Source organism: Centrocercus urophasianus, unplaced genomic scaffold (genome assembly GCF_019232065.1).
Source record: "Centrocercus urophasianus isolate 14NV4802_14NV808 unplaced genomic scaffold, USGS_Curo_1.0 seq_11, whole genome shotgun sequence".
NCBI lineage: Eukaryota > Metazoa > Chordata > Aves > Galliformes > Phasianidae > Centrocercus > Centrocercus urophasianus.
The window spans coordinates 2781338-2802848 of NW_024884253.1; the positions used below are offsets into that span (position 1 = coordinate 2781338).

The 21511-nt window shown below is 43.6% G+C and overlaps 1 protein-coding gene and 1 long non-coding RNA gene across 5 annotated transcripts in view; one reads left to right on the plus strand and one right to left on the minus strand.

Annotated features, from left to right (window-relative positions):
• Positions 1 to 21511, plus strand: part of SLC45A4 (solute carrier family 45 member 4) — a 65907-nt gene that overhangs the window by 37121 nt on the left and 7275 nt on the right. For all 3 annotated transcript variants that reach the window (XM_042839751.1, XM_042839749.1, XM_042839750.1), the window contains exons 3-6: positions 13378 to 13566; positions 15948 to 16127; positions 19292 to 20367; positions 20466 to 20565. In XM_042839751.1, the coding sequence (XP_042695685.1) occupies positions 13378 to 13566; positions 15948 to 16127; positions 19292 to 20367; positions 20466 to 20565 (1545 nt within the window). The remainder of the gene's footprint in view (positions 1 to 13377; positions 13567 to 15947; positions 16128 to 19291; positions 20368 to 20465; positions 20566 to 21511) is intronic.
• Positions 11000 to 21109, minus strand: LOC122171895. 2 transcript variants are annotated; one of them, XR_006172122.1, is made up of 3 exons: positions 15934 to 16902; positions 15566 to 15641; positions 11000 to 11361 (listed from the first exon to the last, which is right to left on the minus strand). It is a non-coding gene; the product is annotated as an uncharacterized LOC122171895 (long non-coding RNA). The 2 variants fall into 2 exon arrangements; XR_006172121.1 differs by lacking the exon at positions 11000 to 11361 and adding an exon at positions 18069 to 21109 and having other exon boundaries at positions 14874 to 15641; positions 15934 to 16274.

The window sequence follows — 21511 nt, forward strand, 5'->3', positions numbered from 1 at the left end:
CTGTGTGCTTGTTGCAATAGCATTTCTGCTGTGATGCACCCTCTGGGATTCTGTCTTAGTCATCCTCTTTTAACGAAACAACAGTTGAGAAGGTTTCAGATATGCTTCCTGCAGGCTGTTTTGCAAGAAAGTAATGGAAAGGTTTTGAGCTGCTGATTCAGTCTGATGATAAAATTTAGTACAAGTCTATTTAATTAAACGTGGAAAAATCGGGTCGTAGATCTTATTTACATGGGTTTGGATAAATTCCCAATAGCTCCTGTCACTCTGAACTCTTGAGTAGCAGTGGGTACAGGGCAGCACAGACGCATCTTTTTCCATAAATGCATAAACCAGGCAATGTCCTCTTAACATTTGGTGATCATCTGCTGGAGGTTAATGGTGAGGTTTTTGCAGGGTAGTAAATTCAGAGCATTACAACTGAATACGAGCTGCTTTTGTACAGAAATAAATTGGATCGAAAAGAGCTCATCAGACAAGAAAGCCTTACTTGCCCCCAATCAGAACAACCTGAAATTCTAAACTGGGGAAAAAAGAATAAGGTGAGGTGTTGTAAATGACTGTTATCACTGTAACGTGTCTCACCTGTCCTTACACACATCACATCTTCAGAGATATCTCTCCTGTTGACCTCAAGGAGCCCTAAAATAAAGCTATTTCCCCATAGAAGTGCTGCTTCCAGCGCTGCAGTCAGAGAACACCAGTCAGTGTGGCTCTGCCCTCAGCACTGTCTTTGCCAAGTGTCCCATCGTGACGCAGTGCAATTTCTCCTAATGAGATGATAAATTTTGTGTGCCTTATGTTGAAATTACCTTAAACTTGGATTTCTGTCCCCCAGATCCTGATTTCTTAGTCTCTCCCACTCAAGCAATAAACAGAGCTGGATCATTTTCTATGTGTTTTGTCATGTATAGACTGTTTAAAAACATGGATTTCCTCCTTTTATCAGTTGTCCTGCTCTGTCAACAATGGTTTTTCAATAATTCAGTCTATCAGAACTAAGCACCTGCCCTCAGGATAACCAGCAAATTCCCAGTGTATTCTGCTAGCTTTAAATGAGCTCTTGGTCTAGGGGTGTTTAATATCTCTTACAAATGTTTTGTCTGGATGCTTCTAGAAATTACTATTTTATTTCATTTTTTTGAGAGCAGAGATGGAGCTTGCACTCTTCAGAGTTTATGTGGTTGGCTAAAAAATTAAGTTTAAATTGCATATTGTAAAATCAGTGCTAAACATTGACGCTCTAGGATAAAACTTCAAGTATCTAAAGGCAGCAGAGTGCCTCTGGTATTCAGATAAATGATTGTTTACAGGCATGGAGTAGTTGTAGTGGATACGGTTGCAGCATTCCCTGTGTTTTCTTTGCCTGATTTGGAAAGCTGGGAGTAAGCTCTCACCACGCCAGGCATTTTCTGGCAAGGAGGAGTCATTACAGGCATACCTGCTGTCTTACACGGGCTGCATCAGGTGACCTGAAAATGATTGTTTATCATACTGTGATGCAGATATGACAAATTATGTAGCGATGAGATGCCTCTGCAGCCTCAAAACATCTGATCTTGTCTTTTGTTCCAAGCTGTGGCACAAATGAAGAGCAGATGTACTCTTTCTTTCTCCCTTTCTTTATTTTTCCAAGGAACTCAATGATGAAAGGTTGCTGCTTGTTGGAATTCAGTGTCTGTTTCTCTCCTCCGTAGTTCTGCCTATTTGGAATGATGCCATATTGGTGGGTCCTCCTGTAACTCATGCATGGATTTCAGTGCCTATCTTTTGTAAGTTCAAACAGCAACACGAAGGTTACAGGCAGACTGATGTACAGCACAGCTGCTTTTCACAATGAGACAAATTTGCCTGGCTGTTTCGAAAAGAGTTCTGTGTTATCCTTACTGGGGCCTGATTTTCATCAATTGAGTATTTGGAAAGGAAGTGTTTGCTATCTTGTTGGGGTGTTGGGGTGCTCCATCAAGATATATATATATATATATATATATATGTATGTATTATAATTTAGAGGACTTTGAAAGTACTGCGTCCAGGTCTGGGGCACCCAGTACAGGAAGGACGTGGAGCTCTTGGAGAGGGTCCAGAGGAGGGCAACGGAGATGATCAGTGGGCTGGAGCACCTCTCCTATGAGGAAAGGTTGAGGGAACTGGGTATGTTTAGCTTGGAGAAGAGAAGGCTCTGGGGAGACCTCATTGTGGCCTTCCAATGTTTGAAGGGAGTGTATAAACAGGAGGGGGAACGGTTGTTCATGAGGGTGAACAGCGACGGGACAAGGGGGAATGGTTTTAAACTGAGACAGGGGAGGTTTAGGTTAGATATTAGGAGGAAGTTTTTCACTCAGAGGGTGGTGAGGCACTGGAACAGGTTGCCCAAGGAGGCTGTGGATGCCCCATCCCTGGAGGCATTCAAGGCCAAGCTGGATGTGGCTCTGGGCAGCCTGGTCTGCTGGTTGGCGACCCTGCAGATAGCAGGGGGTTGAAACCAGATGATCATTGTTGTCCTTTTCAACCCAGGCCATTCTGTGACTCTGAAATCAGCTATGCGTTTACGTCTCTCTGGAACACGTGTAGAACGTACTTCAGTTGCGTTAATGTTCAAGCCAAAACATGCTAGTTTATAGAAGGAGGTATTTCAGAAAGTTGGAGGCAGGCTGTATAAACACCAATGTCTCTTTTATCAGACCCCATAAATTTAATCTGTTGCTTTCGGCAGTACTTTAAAAGGCAGGCAGTTGGTGTCATGAGTAACCATAGAGGGGAGACCACTTTTGGGGGGCAAAAAAAAGCCCTCAGTTGGTTAAAAAGCTTCATATGATAGTCCTGCTGTTAGCATTTGTATGTGTAGAGCTTGTTAAGACCCCTGGTGAAGGCTGTTTTCCTGGAGCAGGGATCTGAGCGAGTGAGGAACCAGGCCTCCAAAGTGAAACGCGCAGTTCACTTGAAGCAAGTAGGCATAGCACTAACAGGATTTGTGTTTCACTCGATACAGCTACGTGAGGAATTAACCTCAATAAAGGCAACTGCGTAGAGGAACATCGTTCTCTTTAGGAGCTTAGTGTGGTTTATTTTCAGAATTCCTCCTTTTTTTTCCTTCTTAAATGCAGAATGAATAACAAACGAGGAGAATCGGTGCATTAACCACCGATGTGTTTAATTCAGCACCAGCTTTAAAATAGCAAAGAGCTGAACGGTGAGCAGTGTTACTGTGCTGTGCTGACCTTTTAGCTGGTAGGGCTGCCCAGTAGCACAGTTGTGACAGAAACGATCGCTGGCAGAGCGTTTATTCCCACCGCAAACAATCCAATAGTCCTAAAGGCTTTAGAAAGGGCAGAGGGTTGATTTTGCAGCATAGAAACAATTAGCAGTACCCTTTCAGTAAGGCTTTTATGGGGCTGCAGGCTTTTGGGGGAACCTTTGAGACTTAAGAAGGGGAGAAAAGGGCTTCGGGGCTGCATGACATGAATGGCCCAAGGTAGGACCAGCCCACCTCTCTTCCCCTCTGAGCAGCCTGGGTATTTCCAGCTGGACAAATGTCTGCTAGAAATGAAGTTTGTACAAGATACCTGTCACGTGTGTTAGTTATTACATTTGCTCTGCTTTAAGTCAGCTGGGGTAACTCAGGAGGAGCTGCCTGCCCTGTTTACTGACCCTCACAAGGACTATGCAAATGTGATCCCAGCTGAAATTTAGAGATCAACTGTCCAGTCAGTAATCCCTGGGTGCTCACATGGCATCTGCAGGGGCCCACAAGCCAAAAAGCACCATCTTGAGTTGCTGTTTTTGTGTGATTTCCAAGCGTGGTCAAACCTAAAAACTGAAGAAGAAGCTAATTTCTGTCAATGTGCAAAGACAAGTTCCTTGTGTTTTACTCACACATAGTGTGTTTACTACACCATGTAACCTGAGGCTGGAAATGAGCTGTTTTCTTTGCTGCTTGCAATGCAAGGACATGAATGGTGTGCTGATCATACTCTGCCTGGTTGCCTGCTTCACAAAAATACTTTTTTTTTGCCTGCCCTCAGATCTGTTTGCCTTCCTTTCTCCTTGTTCCTGGATGCACTGACCAAATGCTGTGCTGGGCTAAGTATGCACCAGTCACTTGTTTGGCAGTGTCAACTTGTTTCCAGTGTCAACTGGAACCTTTCTGGTTTTTCAGGATTTTGAGGGTTGGTTGGGTAGAATTGGATGCTTCAGGAATAAACTAATGCTCTCATGAATGAGAATTTAATATTTAGGTGATTCTTTCCATTCCAGTGTTTCCTTTGTGAGCATAATATTTTCAAATCCGTAACGCTGTGCTGCGAGTCTCATAAAATTTGGGACATCCTGGCCATGCTCTCTACACTGCTGTGGCTTATTTTTGTTACTTGGGGCAGTGATCATGGCCCCAGGCTGCTGGAGTTCAAGGAGCATTTGGGCACCACTCTCAGACATAGGGTTTGGATTTGGGGTAATGCTGTGTGGAGCCAGGAGCTGAACTCAGTGATCCTTGTGGGTATCTTCCAGCTCCGGATGTTGTATGAGGCTGTGATTGTTTTGATCATTAACCAGACTTCTTATAGGGTGGAAGAAGGTCACTTCAGTCTCCGTTGAGGTTTGGCTTGACATGAAGGAAAAATAGGTGTCAGCGCTGCTTTTTGGTTAGGGTTTGGTACAGCTACGTAGTAGATGGCCATAACCCAGGGTATTAATGTGTTAATTAAGCAACAAAAGCTCCACTGTTGATAACAGGCTTACGAGTGGTTCTAAAAGATTTTATATTGTGTATCTTAAGTCTCTTGAGTTTGGGGATTTGAGCTGAAGTGCCTTTGTTTATAAATTTGCCAATATTGTTGAAGCTGTGATGAAAAACAATCGAGCTTGGGATAAACTGGGATGCAGCATATCTTCAGGCAACACATGTCATTGTAGCTGATGTCTAATCTTGCAGCGAACGGAGCGGCAAAGTGCTGCAGTGTTACGTAATGCACAGAGAAGTGGGGCATCACGTACAGCTCATGCATTTTAATTACGGCCCATAAAGGAGAGGAAGGATTAGTGTGGCACAACAATTAATTGATTGCTGCATTCATATATGGGTTTGCATACATCTCTGTTATACCTTTGGACCTGCTCTTCAATGGAGGTTTAATAGGAATTGCTTTTATTACTGCTGGTTAAGCATGCTGGAAGTTGCTAGGCTTTTAATCTGTATTCCATTTCAGCTCGTTTAGCGCTGTGATGCAAATTCATTGTTGGTGTCCAAGTGATATATTTCTGAATACTGGTTATTCTGAGGAAGACATGATAACAAGTTTCCTAAGGGCCAACGAAGATGGCCCAGGTAATCCAGAAAACCCCAATGAATTGGTTTCAGCAATGGGTTTTTAGTATAATAAGGTCAACAACAGTAATTGATGCTTTGGTCTTTCTCTGAGCATATCATACGTCTGGCCTTTCATTCCTTGTCTTCAGGAGTAGCTAACATTGTCAGCTGTGTCTTGATTATGTTGGTTAAGAAAGTAGAGAGTTGCATTGTTACAAGGGTAGCAAGCTGGAAGTAATCTTTTACCTGAATTTCTACAGGTTTACAAACTTAAAAATCAATAGAGCTTTTAAAGCTTTACTTGGCAGCCCTTATAACCATGCTGAAAGGAAAACCATATTTTCCTGACTGCAGTTCAGTGCACATGTTCTTTCTCTGATGCTTCAGAGCTCAGCTTTTCTCAGGATTTTGCTTCCCCTCTCCCCCTTTCACACATACCTTTGGCTCACTTCTCTTAACATATGCTTCTCTTTCCTGACACAGCACTGTAAAACTTTGCTGTAAAATAGAAATTGTCAGAGAAGTCTTATAAACCTTTCTGCAGCTTTGGCAGAATGGCTGCTGAGCCTAATGAAACACTGCTGACTCCCACAGTTGCCAAGTAAGAGATGGGGAGGACAGTTGTAGGAGGCTGAGAAGCAGTAATTGAACTGAGAAAGAAAATTGGAAAACTGGATGATGAAATCCTCTAGGAAGCCTGTCACTTGTTTCCTTAATCCCATCCTTCAGGTCTGTCATTTGACCCAACATACTTGCTGCTTGCAGACTGTTGCATGGGTAATACCAAAAGCTGTAACAAAAGGCAAAATAGCTTGGTCAGGAGGGGATATTACTCTTCTAGGGCTTAAAAACATTCCAGGACTGTACGTGAAGCCACACAGTGATGCTTTGTACTGAAGCTACTGGAGAGCAAGAGCATCATTTTGTTGCCAGTTGGGCTGCTCAAACTGTTCTTTGGAAGTGGATGGCTCTTCTTCTCATCGTAGGCATGGCATGCAGCCAGTGGTATCAAGCAGGGCCTGCTGTCATCAGTGCCACATTTTCAGAAGTGGTTTCTGCTGTCAAAGCACGATTTGTTTGCATCCTAAGGAGACTAAGGGGACTTAAGATTTGAAGTCAAAGTTTTAAGAAAATGCTGTGTGCTTTTCCAGCATTTCTGAAGTAATTTGATCCTTCTAATATTCCTATTAATTATTTATTCACTTATCTCAATGTAGATCCATGGATCCTTTTGTCTATAGCCTCATCCTTTTGACACAGAGCAACTAAAGCAGCAATGCAGGTGCATTTTAAAAGCATGAAACTAATCTTTTGGATATCACAGTGGTGAAGGCAGTGGGAGAAGAATGCAGACATCTCTCCAGCCCTCTCTCTTTGCTCCTCAAATTTTTCCAGATGCATTGAGGGCAGGCTGCAGGCTGTCCCTTTTGCTGATAGCTTTGGAGATCATTTTCTGTGTTTTGCTGTTGGATATCAGGCCCTCAAACTACTGTGTTTTTATGCACTCATAACATCCCTTCAATTATTTGTTCTCATGCTTGTCACTCCCTTCAAAGCTAATAACTCCATCCAAACAGTGGCGATGTGCTTTATCCATCCGCTCTCCTGGCCCACAGCTGATTCAAGCCAAGCAGACAGTCGTATCTTCACGGTCATGCTGAGCAGTGCAGTGAGCCCAGCCATCGTGCAGACATCCCTGCTGACAGGAGCTAAGCAGGAGGGGAAGGAGAGGATGGACTGCTTGCAACTGGGTGACAGCGTGCTCCAGAAAAGTATGTTCAGAATGCGGAGTGCACGTACTCCTGCCTGTAAGATGTATGTAACGTGCTGACAGCTTGTGAATGTTGCCAGCTAAGCAGAAAGGCTCATATTTGACAGGCGCAAAAGGAAATTCAGGATGTAAATTTTACCAGTGGAAAGACTTAAGCCACAGTTATGCTACTGCTCTATTTTATGGTCTGTTTATGGCAATGGGTCACTTCTGAGACCCTGAGCAAATACGAGATGCCTGAAGACTTGGTAGGCACTCAGGGAGAAAGCGAACAGCAATTAAAAACCTCAGGGTAACAGCGTTGTTCTGAGTTTTCCCACCTGCATGCTTGCAATCGCAGTGAGCCCTGTGATCACAGTATACTGGAATATCAGATGCAAACTGGAGAGGTTCTCGCTTCCCATATGACATTGGGCTGTGATTTCCAGTAGTACTTGAAAGCATTTCCTTCTTAAAAGCTCATGCTCCCGTGTTGGGAAACTGTTCATTGTAGCAGTGGGCACCAGGAGAAACGGCTGCTTTTTCATAACTCTTCCCTGTTGCTTGCTTTTTTTCAGGCCAGAAGCCAGAAGGTTTCTCATAGGTGTTGCAACCTCAGTATGAGTGCTTGCTGCTCAGCAGTGGAGCATTGAGACCACCAGTCAACATGTATTGCTTTGAATTGCTTTTTTGTCAGCACTGAGCCCCGTGAAGCTGTAAGCCATTTCAAGTCTTAAACCCAAGGCAAATAGCAAGAAGCAAAAAGATTTGTGATTAGATCCAGTTGTGATAGCTCTGTGTTGTAAATATTTAGAGAGCAGACATCTGGATGCAGTTCTGAAATGGTTGCAGCCTCATTCTGAAATCCCTATTCCTCATACAGAGACCCCAGTACTGAAAGTTCACACTGTCTTCTGCATTTCTTGGGTTGGAACTAGATGATCTTTGAGGTCCCTTCCAACCCAAGCCATCCTGTGATTCTTTTGTACCCAAATGGTGAGCAGATACTGAGGTTCTCACGTTGTCACAGCTTTTTGATTACTCATTTTACTTGCTAATCCTTTAAAAATAAGGTCTACGTTTCAAACAGATCAATGTAAAAATATTTTTAGCAACATGTGGTGTTTTATACAGAAATGAAACCGCAGAATAAAAAGTATTTGCAAGGCATGACAGCTTCTTGTGCAAGCTCAGAAACTTGTATGGTGTTTACTTTAAATGTACAAACAAGTCTCTAGGTGATGATTTCTGACGAATGAAAATAGGCACTTAGCATCCTATTCCCATATCAGATCTTATTGTTAAACTTATAAAGAACTATTTTTCCCCCAATAGAACTTATCAAAAAGAGGTTTTGAATAGAAACTGCTGTATGGGAGTTAATCTTTCTTCCATGTAACTCGTGACCTCACGCAGCCCTTAGACTGATGGTGACACAGTGAGCATTTCCTGTGAACCGTGAGCAGTGCTGGTCCCACTATTGTTGGGCACTTTTTTGTCTGGGAAAAAACAAACCCTTATTTACTAGAAGCCAGTGTCCTGTTTGTTTGTAGCTGGCTGGGAAATGCCATATTACAAGGGTCTCAGTGGCAGTCAACGCTGCTAACAGAAGCTGTTGTTGTGTTTTGCTCTTTTTCTCACTGATTTGTATGGGACTTCTGCGTCTGACTTGTGACCTGCTCTGCATTCAGTTCATGGCACACAAATATTAACCTTGCTTATCCAGTATGGTTTTCTTTCTCAGTGTTTCCTCAGATTTGCCATCAACAGAACACTAAATGATAATGCTCCAGCTACTATTCCTCACTTTTTCCCCCAAGTTGATACACAGCAGTAGCTCTGTTGGAGCTACTATCCGACCAGGCAAGCACACTGGTGGAAAATGAAGGCTATGCTTTTATTTTCTCTTCAGTTGGTAATGGGATGCAGCTGCTTTGTCCTTCCAGTCCGCATGTGAGTCTCAGCAGCCTCCACTTACAGTGTTTGTTACACAATATTGCTCTTGGCCATCCAAAATCAGTCCCAGCCTAGTTACAGCCTGTTCCAGGTGAGCACAGCAGCTCTCAGAGGTTGGGGCAGTTTACATTCCTCTGTAAGAGGCTGTGGCAAGGCAGACATTTGGATGCCAAGCTCACGCTGCAGAGCTGCCATAAAGTCATAAAGTCCAAACTGCCATCCATGCATCTATTCTGCACATCAGAGGCTGGATGCTACGGGGCTGCTGGCCTGGCACCTCATCTTAGCCAAGTTTATTTTAAGCAAGTGCTGCATCTAAGCCCTTGCCACTAGAAGGGGACATTGGAAGGAACTCCTTGGTGTCAAAATATTCCATTTATCTATTCGTTTCTGCTCATTGTCATCTTGTCCTGGCCTGGATGCCTTCTAAGTGTCTTCATACTGTAAAATACTGTATTCAGTGGTTGTGTAGCTAAAGCATGGCAGCATGCATATACAGAGAAAGGAACCATTAGGATTAGATTGAAGCATTGGGGTTGGATTTCTCCTTCCCTGTAGAACTTTCTCCTTTATATCAAAATGTGTAGCACTAAAGCAACCCAACTCTTGAAATGATGCAAGTCCTGTAGTCTGTCGATATGAAGCATGAGTATTTTGAAGAATATCTACAGGGTACATCTTGAAGTCTCACCTGATGGAACAGTGTGGCTCTGTGCCTTGGGAAGCTCTTTCCTGGAAGCCCCATGGCAGAACATGGCTGTGAGCTTTAGAGAAGCCTGGCTTCCCAGCAAACATCAGAGCAGATGACTAAGTCTGTATGGAGAGAGTAGGCTCTTCATGGCATGGAACATAATTCAGGCTTCTGCTTGATACAGACCAGAGGTTGGATTCACTGGGTAGGCTACATCTTATCAATAGCATGTCTCAGCTTTGATAGATAGCTACCCAAAGCTCGCTCCTGTGTCACTTGAAAGTTATTCCTTTCCTCTTTATTTGGAGGAGCACTGAAAGCTCCTCCAGGGTGGAATTTTAGGAATTCTTCTATTTTTCTTGGCATGGGGCTATTCTTGTATAGATTGTTATCTTGGCCTCTTTTTCTTAAAGATGCATATTTTGGCAGCTAAAGTTCAATAAACAAATGCGAAATGGTTTGTCTAAAGAAGGATCTCCAAATTTTACATACATGGTTAAGTATCCTTTTTTCCATAAAAGCTACTATACATCCCTAGCTCTATTTTGAAATCACTGAGATTCCTATCTTTTGCAAGCCATTTTCAATGCAAATATTTGGATTTAAGCTTTGATTTATTATAGATGATGGGAAGATCACCCTTTTCAATCAGTGGAAATAAAACCTTCTCAAGTAAGCACTTCAGTCTCTCTCCTCTGACTCATACAGGGAAAGATAAGACTAAATGTAACAGAGGTTGAGTAGAAGCCCTTTTTTCCTTTCGTTTACTGATCTGTAACATCAAACCAGAATGCAGGCCTTAACCTGCTTTTGAGTTATTACACGTAAAGTTACTTTGAAAGTACTGAAGTCAAAGTAATGCTAGCAGTAAAAATCACTGTGTTTTTTTAATAATCTCAGGACATCTTTATGCCAGCTGATTACTTGTGTCTATAAAGCATGCCAAAAGGACCTCTTTCCAATTTAGAAATGTGCAGTTTTTATGGTTTGTAAGTAGGTTTTAATTTGATGCAGAAGTAATTGTGTCAGATAGATTAAGGTAATGATTCAAGAACTCTTTTTTTGCTAAGATTTCCATCTAGCAGAGAAGTGCCACCGTGGTCTGGATACAAAGTGTGGCAGCAAGGACTGAGGGACAGTCATAGGAGCAAAGAATCATTTGTGTTGGAAAGGACCTTGAAAGGCCAGCTAGTCCAACTCCCCTGCAATGCACAGGGACACCTGCAGCTCCATCAGGTGCTCACAGTCCCATCCAGCCTGACTCCGACTGTCTCCAGGGATGGGGATTCCTCCATGTCTCTGGGCATCCTGTGCCAGTGCTTCACAACAAACTGTACAAGCCCCTGTGCCCACAGATGCTCACTCCTGTTACAGCTCCCTGCTGTACTAGCGTTCCTTTTTGTTACAGCTTACGGCCTGCATTAAAACAGGAATAGGTCTTCCTTCTCAAAGCCTTTTGGCTAAGTTAGTTGTCTCAATGGCTGTTGGAATATTAAAAAAAAGAAGCCTCTTGATTGCATCCATTTTCTTACATTGGCCTTTACTTCCAGTTGGTTAAACACAGTGTGTGGACTTCTTTAAAACAGACTTGCTGCAGTGAGTTGTCACCACAGAATAGAAACCTCTGATGCGTAAGTGCCTCTGAAAAGGATGGCCCTGCAGAAGCAAAAGGGGAAGAGTGTTTATGCATTGATGTGCCTTCCATGTCCTGCAAAAAAAATCATCCACCTTAACTATATCATAACCTGCTTAGCATTTAGTTTTACATGCCTTGAGCCACATGCCTCCACTTTGCTACCGTTAATTTTCTTCGGAGCAAGCCAGCTTCTGTATGCCAGTGCAGATGTGCATAAGTGGCAGCATCCAGGAGCAGGTGAGGTACCAGTTAAGCACACAGATCCTGATCCTACTTGTGCTTTTGGGAAGGCTGTTGAGCTCAGTGAGGTTGAAGATGTTGAAATCACAGAGAGTGGGAGGTTTCCTCTGCATTTCTCTTTGGATTGCTGACTTGTACCTGTGATTAGGAGAGCACTTGTAAAAGAAGCTCGGTGGTGGAACTGCAGTCAGGATCTGGAGGAACAGTGCAAGAACCATGGCTCATAGCTGAGGTGCTCCAGTCCCTTCATCATCTTTCTGTCCCTCCATTGCTCTCTCTCTGATATGTGCGTGTTCCTCTTGAACTGGGGGTGCAGAACTGGACACAGCACTCCAGGTGCAGCCTCACCAACACTGAGTAGAGGGAAAGGATTCCTTCCCTTGGCCTGCTAGTGATACTGTGCACTATACTTTGCCTGATGTGACCAAGGTGCCGCCTGTACCAACGCAGATTGTATTGCTTAGAGACCTAAAACCTGCTGCAAAAGAAGACAAGCTGTGTGGTAACTGTGCAAAATTGGCCTCAGGTGCAGCCTCCAGCTGCCTTCAGACAGGGTTAGCAGTCAAATCATATGCTTTCTTCATTCCCCATGGGAAAGGCAGGGTGCTGAAGGGTATGTTTGGTCTAAAAGCATATGCCAGGCAGGCTTGGAACATGCAGATCTCTCCCCATAACTCGGTGCCCATCAAGGCAGCATTGCTTGTTAGCTTGTGTGTAAGCCAAAGCTGAGTTAAATCATGTAGACTTTGGCCTTAGAATGGATTTTGAATCCGGATGTTTTTTTTTTTATGGTAGCTTGCGGGAAGAAAAAAAAAAAAAGAGAGAGAAAAAAAAAAAAAAAAAGGCTTATTTTCCTGTAATATAATTACTGTATCACTACAGCCTTGGCAAAACCTGATTTACCTTATGGGAAGTCAGCATCACTGGTTGGGATTTGATGACACTTTAAATAACAGGTGATTAGCCTTCCAGATTTACAGCCTAGGCTGTTCTGGGCAGGGATTGTATAATCCTGCCTGCTAAGGGATGGCTCAGCACACTGAATGGAGAGCACGAGGTGCAGGTTGATCTCACCAGCAAAGGTTGCACGCTACTACACTCACAGCATCCAGCTCTGAATAATGTATGGTTTTCCTCTATAGGGCACAGACACCGAGCTTTTCAGCCCTGGCATCGCTTGGATTGCCAGCAACTGATTGTTTTGTTTGTAGTGCTTTGCTAAAGAGCCTGTCAGAGGGGTTACATGGCCTGTGCTGATAAACTGAGATGGGAACAGATGTGAGAGGACCACAGCGCGGCTCTTCTGGACCAGCCTGCCATCTGCAGGCCACTGCTTGCCGTGGTGGAGCGGTGCAGAGCAGCGCTTTGGGGTCTTCTCTTCTTACCAGTCAGATGCTGTCCATCATCCTCAGCCCGTTAAGTCTTTAATAACTCGGTTACAAGGGATGGTCTTGGATGTTCAGTACCACTGTGATGTTCTGCTGCTATTGAATTTCCGCAAAAATGTGATTTTTTTGGACTGTAGTAATTACTGTAGATTAGTGATTACACTGTTAGGTCACTCTTTATTGTGATTTGAGTAGCTTAAATATATTATTGTTGAATTAAAGGTATGTAATACACGACCTGTGCTTTTCCCGTCGATAAGAAATGTAAACTGAGTTGTTTGTTGGGAACAAAACATAAGTCAGTGAACGATCAGTTCACAATTTTCAAAGGTATGATAAAATTCCCTGTGTAAAGTAAAACGTTTGGTGCATGCCACATAACTTTAATCCTTTTTGTCTTTGTTGTAGGTCTTCCTGAACAGTACTACAGCCTCACTTGGTTCCTTAGCCCAATCCTGGGCTTGATCTTCACTCCACTTATAGGTTCAGCTAGTGACCGCTGCACGCTGAGCTGGGGCCGCCGGCGGCCTTTCATCCTTGCTCTCTGCATCGGTGTCCTCTTTGGAGTTGCACTTTTCCTTAATGGCTCCGTTATAGGTAAATGACGAGGAAATCATCTGCATATATCACCTGGTAGCATATCTGCATTCAGATTTTTCTGTAAGAAGTGAATATTACAACCAGCAGCTGAATCACCATACTGTGTTGTGTAACAATCTTTGCAACGCTGCACTTGAGCTGTCCATTTTAAATGCTTTTTACTTTCACTCAGAAGCTACAGTGCTGTGCTGAGTGTAGTGAGTATTGTGCAGTCGTAGCTGTGACTGTTAACACGGCTTTATTCATACAATGGTTGCCAGCATAATGTTTGCAGTCGCTGAGACGAATTTCGTTGATCCTTGACATGGGAAAATTGTAGCAACCTGTTCACAGGGAAATGTTTCCTGTTGTGATCCGTTTTCCCTTTAATGCATATCTGACAACACATCCTGTTTCCAGCATTATTTCAAAAATTATCTTTTCACTTTTTCTTGTGCTTTTCTTAGATCCGGTATTGAAAAAGTCCAGAACACAGTTAATATTTGTTTATCAAAAACTATGTGGGAAAATAATTTTTCCAGAGCCCCCATCAAAGCTGGTAAAAATAGTTTTTCCGTGAGCAAGGTTTACTACAGAGCTTAATCTACAATCTAAGACTCTTTGTAAATATAGTGTAAGAGAGGTGACAGCAAGTACCTTTGGGGAAATGTTTACATCATGATGCAAATGAAAGGAACTTAGCACCTAATAATATCCTCTTGGCTCTCTGCTTTTGGGAAAGCTACAGCTCTATTGTGAAGAGGTTGTACTAATTGAGGAAATGAGGAGAACATTACCTTAGCTCAGCATGTTAGTTTTCAAAGCCAGGTTGGGATGACATACAATGGCTTTCAATTTCTTTTGCTGTGGACAAACTGATGAGCTAAATTCACCCAAGCAATAAGTATTAATTATTTGAATTGTGGTCATTAGTTGTACTTTGGTACTGTGTCTCCAAAATTTGCTCCCCCTCTAGATGCACACATAATAATAGACTGCAGCCCTATTACAAGATTGAAATTACAATCGTAGAATCATTTAGGTAGGAAAAGTCCTCCAAGGTCATCAAGTCCAACCATTATAATTGACAAGGAGCTCTTATTTCCACACCTCAGTTTCAAGTATTCTAGTGCTATTTTTGTGCAATAAAATTTCTTCAAAGAAGGGAGCCTGGAGCAAACTCAGCTGGAACGAGGGCCATTCCGTGGTCTTCTGCAGCCTGTTCCATACTGGAAGATAAAGACTTGATGCTGGCATTCAACTCATACCAGCCACCTAATCTTTTATGGAGAGCAGCTTCATAATGAAACAATGTTACCCTAACTGTAATGGTGGCCTGTATCACTTTTCAGAGAAAAAAAGGCAGTGAATACTGTACACCTCCCAGGAATACAGCCACGTGTAGACAGTCCGTGCTCGTTCTCTCTACTGCCCTGTTGAGATTTGCAACAAATTGAAAGCACTGACACTGCTGGTGTTTCCTGCTGTAACTTTCAACCCAGTGTGGAACACAAAGAGGCTTCTGTAGCATTCCAAGAACATGAGGCAATGAGGATGAGGTGTGCAGGAATCACAGCAGTTGAGATTTAGCTGGTTTTTGATGGCTTAGCCAGTTCATCTTTTTCCACTGTCATTTTCATCAGTTGCCAGACTGATAAAATCATTACTGTACGTGGAACAGCTAAATCCCTCTGATTCAAGTAATTCATGCTTTTGCCCATGATTAGTTTCATGAAAAATTCTCCAGCAGTGTAGTACTGCTGCCTTTCTGAGCAGACAAAACATACTTCATCCCACGCTATCCACAGAAGCTGACTGATGCTTTTTGCAGTGACCTATGAATACCTTCATGTTGCTTTGCCCTTAAATGTTTTGCACGTGAAAGTGATGTAGAAAATACAAATGCTTAAGAAAAGCAGAGACAGAGGTGAGGAGATTAAATTCCATTTAATCCCGTTGTACTGCAACCATTATGTGCTAGGAGCCACGTCAGGAATGCTGTCAGCTGTTCACTTACTTGTGTTTGTAATCGATAGATGAAGTTTTGCTCTTGGATGCTCTCCTCTTCCATCGTGGCTTGTCTGTAAAACAGCCTTCAGCATATGGAGGAAAACACACAAGGAATGTGAATTAATACCTGATGCAATCAGAGGTTTAAGAGAGACTTTCAAAATAGCATTTTGAAAAATAAATATCAGCCTCAAAAATGCAAAAACACAATCTTCTGTTCCAGACCTTCCATAAAGGTGTGCCAGAGAGTTGAAATTGCCATTTTATTCTGCAATAGAATGTTTCCCATGAGTGTGTTAGCCACTTTTCTCTTAAGGAGATTAACCTTGCCCTTAGCAGTTTTTGCTGTTAGACTCATGTGCTCAGATTGCTCACCTGTCTTTCCTCAGGTCTGGCTATTGGCGATGTCCCAGACAGGCAGCCCATCGGCATCGTCCTCACGGTGCTTGGTGTTGTGGTGTTGGACTTCTGCGCTGATGCGACAGAAGGGCCGATTCGGGCGTACCTGTTGGACGTGGTGGACAGTGAAGAACAAGATATGGCCCTTAACATCCACGCCTTTTCAGCTGGTACGTAGTCGACTGATTTGTTGCTGGCTGGCAGCTGCCGTCTCGTCCTGATGACCAAGTTGTGACTGAATTGATTTCTCACTGCTTATTTTTCATAATTTACCACTGCCACTTTCTTAGCAGTCTTGAAGCTCACAGTGTAACTGCCTTGGAGAAAATACCTGTATGAACCACTAGGCAAAGAATAGAAAAAGTACTTATACTGTATAAAAGATGAATACAAAGGGCGCGTACCTTGTGGCTTAAAGCAATAATATAGTTGTTAGTATTATAAACCTTTTCAGTCACTTGATAAAAATTAGGTACTTGATGCTGTGTAGCTGAAATGATGGTGGAGGAGCCAAGGAGAAGGGCTGTGCTACTTGACCTTGTTTTTATTAGAAAGGCTGGTCAGGGATGTGATGGCTGGGGGAAGCTAGGGATGCAGCAATCCCAATATGATGAGTTCAAGATCTTGTGTGGAAGGAGCAGAGCAATGAGTAAAATTGCTACCCAGGACTTTAGGAGAGCCACTTTGACTTCTTCAGAGACCTACTTGGGATGTTCAGCCTGGAGAAGAGAAGGCTCAGAGATAACCTGATAGTGGCTTTTCTGTATGTGAAGGGGAGCTACAGGAAAAAAGGGGACAGACTCTTTAGCAGGATCTGTGGTGATACAACAAGGGGAAATGGCTTCATGCTCAAGGAGGGCAGACTTACGTTACATATAAGGCAAAAATCTTTTACAGTGAGGGTGATGAGGCACTGGAACAGATTACCTAGTAATGTGGTTGATGCCCCACACCTGGAGACTTTCAAGGCAAGGCTGGATAAAGGCAACCTGATCTAGCTGTGGTTCCCTGTTCACTGCAGGGGATTTGGACTAGATAGCCTTCAGAGGTCCCTTCCAACTCTAAGGATTCTGTGATTCTATGTCCCGTGGGCTAGAGTGTTAAAAAGTAAGGGGGCCCATCAGAGCTGAATGGTGCTTAAACACCACTTCTTCCAAGCTCCAGATGGACCTCGATGGGATGCACCCACATGTGCTGAGAGAACTGGCAGAGGTGATTGTGGAACTGCTCTCTTATCATCTTCGAAAGGTCCTGGCAAATGGGAGAGGTGCCTGAAGACTGGAAGACATAGCTGCTGCCACTCAGTCTTCAGAAAGCATAAGGAGGATCTGGGAAACTGCAGGCCAGTCAGTTTCACCTCTGTCCCTGGAAAGGTGATGGAATAGCTTGTTCTGGAGCCATCTCCAAGTGATTGGAAGAGAAGAAGGATATCAGGAGTAGGCAACATGGATTCACCAAGGGGAAATCATGCTTGACTAACCCGATAGCCTTCTGTGATGTCACCACTGGCTGGGTAGATGAGGGGAGAGCAGTGGATGTTGTTTACTTTGACTTCAGCAAGGCGTTTGATCCTGTCTCCCACAACATCCTCGTTGTGAAATTCACCTCACCAACCACTCATCTATCCCACATTCTGTGTGAAGTGGATTGAGAGCTGGCTGACTGGCAGAGCTCATAGGGTGCTCATCAGTGGTGCACTGTATGGCTAGAGCCCTGTAACTAGCAGTGTTTCTCAGGGGTCAGTGCTGGGTTGGGTCTTGTTCAACATCTTCATCAACAAGCTGGATGAAGGGATAGAGTCCAACCTCAGCAAATTTGGTGGTGATACAAAGCTGGGAGGAGTGGCTGACACACCAGAAGGCTGTGCAACCATTCAGCAACACCTGGGCAGACTGGAGAGTTGAGCAGGGAGGAACCTAATGAGGTTTAACAAGAACAAGTGAGTTTTGCACCAGGAGAGGAGTAACTACAAGCATCAGTACAGGTGATGGCTCTATGGCTAGAGTCATGCAGCATTGGAACAGGCTGCCCAGAGAGGTTATGGTGTCTCCTTCTATAGAGATACTCAAAACTTGTCTGGATGCCTACCTGTGCAAACTACTATAGAGTACCTGCTTTAGTAGGGGACTTGGATTCAGTGATCTCTTGAAGTCCTTTCCAACCCCTGCGATTCTGTGAAAATGGGATAGTCCCTGCTCTGAAGTTTATGCTGAACAGTCAAAACTGAGTAGTGGGAAGCAAATTCAGGTGGTGTCTCTTGTTAATCCTGATTCCTTCTTGTCAGAGGAGAGAGTAACAGCAATGTAACCTGAAAGAGAATGTATCTTAATATATCTGTAAAGTGAAAATAGGTTTAAACCCAGGTACTGTACTTGTTAATGAGCCTTATATATGTAGAAATGAGAATAAGTCAGTAACTGACAGACAACCGAGTTACTGTTGCACCTTTCATTAGCAATATATGTTCATTTGTTGGGATTGTTTAGAATGGGATTGTTCAGTCTGGAGGAGATTCAGGAGACCATACTGATCTCTACAAATCCCTGAAAGAAGGTTGTGGTGAGATGAAGGTCAGCCTCTTCTATGGCATAACTAGCAATAGGACGAGATGGAATAGAATCAAGCTGTGCCACAGGAGATTGAGGTTGGCTGTTAGGAAAAATTTCTTCTCTGGAAGGGTGGTCAGGTGCTGGAATGGGCAGCCCAGGGAGCTGGTGGAGTCGCTGTCCCTGGAGGTGTTCAAGGAATGTTTAGATGTACTAAGGATGTGATTCAGTGGGGAAGTATTGGTGGTAGTGGATGGTTGGACTGGATGAGCTTGGAGGCCTTTTCCAACCTTGGTGATTCTATGTCTCAGAGACAGCAATCTGAAGACACCTTCTGTAAACACAGTGCTGTATTTATTTTTTCCTGAACATGTACACTTCAGGTACCTCACATCCTTTGAGAATATGGGAGCAACTGCCTGCCTCCCGTGCAGTAGCAGCCGTACTGCCTCAAAAAACAGCTCTGCACAAAAGCGTCTTATTTTCTCTTCTGTGTATTTATGGATGCATGAAAACCCTGAGGGCACAGGACATCAGAAATTAGTCCTGAAACTCCCTCCCATGTGGTCCTGAGTTAGAGTGTATCAGCATGTCACAAAGAAGACGCACCACTGAAGAAGTGAACTAATCTGCCATTTTCTTAACTTTTGAAACCAAAATTGAAGAAGCTTTCATTTAGATTTTGTTAAGGTTGTCTGGTGTAAGCAGCTCGTTTGTCAGATTGAGTGTGCCTTTTTGGTGATCTGAGGTTATTGCTTATTGACGAAACTCCTTTCTCTCTTGCACAGGTCTTGGAGGAGCAATCGGTTATATGTTAGGAGGACTGGACTGGACACAGACTTTCTTGGGTGGTATTTTTAAATCTCAAGAGCAAGTCCTTTTCTTCTTTGCAGCCATTATCTTCTCTGTGTCTGTTGCTCTCCACCTTTTTAGCATTGAAGAAGAGCAATATAACCCTCAGCAGGACAGGATTGATGAGGAAGGAGACACACTTTCTAGTGTCAAATTCAGTGGTAGTCTCCCCCCTCTGAATCGACTGAATGTAATTAGTGAGGAGGAGCCTTACGGAGCCTCCATGTTCCACGATGAGGTTCAGTCAGAGCATGATCTCAATATGGAGTTCCTCGAGGTGAACATTGTAAGAAGTAAGAGTGACTCCGTTCTGCATATGCCTGATGCTACGCTGGAAATTGAATCGGAGCTGCTTTTTCTGCATGACATCGAACCTTCCATTTTTCAGGATGCTTCATATCCAAACACTCCCCACAACACCAGCCAAGAGATCATGAAGTCCAAACTCAACCACCTGTCTGCTTTCCTCAGGGACAATGAGAAAGAGGAGGAAATGTTGCTTGATAATCGCTTAAATGAAGATAAAGTCCCAAATATGAATGGCTCCCTACCAAAAGAGTTCCTCAATGGCCACGCTAGAATAGGCATGAAGCAATCCAGTACTTCAAACTCCATGCGGAGGCGGAGGCACATGTTCTACCGTCAGCCATCATACACCTTCTCCTACTATGGCAAAATAGGCTCTCACCGCTATCGCTTTCGTCGGGCCAATGCCATCGTCTTGATAAAGTCCTCACGCAGCATGAATGACATCTATGACATGCAGAAGCGGCAGCGGCAGAGGTACAGACACAGGAATCAGAGTGGCACAACAAACTCGAGTGGAGACACAGAGAGCGAGGAGGGGGAAACTGAAACAACTGTCAGACTTCTGTGGCTGTCGATGCTGAAGATGCCGAAAGAGCTGCTGAGGTTGTGCGTTTGTCACCTCTTAACTTGGTTTTCGATCATTGCTGAAGCTGTGTTCTATACAGATTTCATGGGCCAGGTCATCTTTCAGGGTGATCCAAAGGTAAGAAGACAGTTACCTTTAGCAAACCTGCTTACAGCTACTCATTGCTGGGGCGTGCTCAGTAAAAGAAAGTGGCTTTGCATTTGTGTTTGTCGCAGGCCCCTTCTAATTCAACTGAGTTACATGCCTATAATGCTGGAGTTCAGATGGGATGCTGGGGACTGGTAATCTATGCTGCTACTGCTGCCGTTTGTTCAGGTAAGAGACTGCACAAAGCAGTGGAATGCACCTCATAAATGTGTTACAAGGTGAAAATTATTTCTGCTTCAGCTAACATCTGCCTCCTTGTTAGTGTGAAAGATATTTTGGAAAAGCATTTCAGGTGGTCATAAGCAGAGAGATTCCTTTTAGTATCAATAATTTTTAAAAATTCCTTCAAATGTAGAGGGGGAAATATGAAAAGATTGGCTAAGTGGCATATAGCACAAAATGGCATCAAAGGGTATTGAATTGCATCTAATTAGGCGTAAAGAAACTGTAATTTTGCTTGTTAGAAGATTCAAGCATATGCAAAGTCTTTTATCACAATGAAAATTCAGTATTTCTGAAAGTCTTTTTCTTGCTTTCCAATAACAGTTTACACTTGGAGACTCTAAAATTGAAAACTTTTGACAAACTTAAGTTCTGCCTTTGGCAGGACATGTGCAGGCACATCTGCACAGATGAATATCACGGCTGTTTACAAGGGTGGGTAGTGATAGGACGAAGGGGAATGGTTTTAAACTGATACAGGGGAGGTTTAGGTTGGATATTAGGAAGAAGTTTTTTACTCTGGGGGTGGTGAGGCACTGGAACAGGTTGCCCAAGGAGGCTGTGGATGCCCCATCCCTGGAGGCATTCGAGGCCAGGCTGGATGTGGCTCTGGGCAGCCTGGTCTGCTGGTTGGTGACCCTGCACATAGCAGGGGGTTGAAACTGGATGATCATTGTGGTCCATTTCAACCCAAGGCCATTCTGTGATTCTGTGATCATGGAGAGTGCCTCTTTGTTGAGAAACATCAAATCAAAGTCCAGGTGGGCAGCTTGTGTCTGAACAGAGGCTGAGGAATTTGAGGCAGACACTGAGGACATTGAATCACGGAATATCCCAAACTGGAGGGGACCCACAAGGATCAACAAGTCCAATTCCTGGCTCTACACAGGAC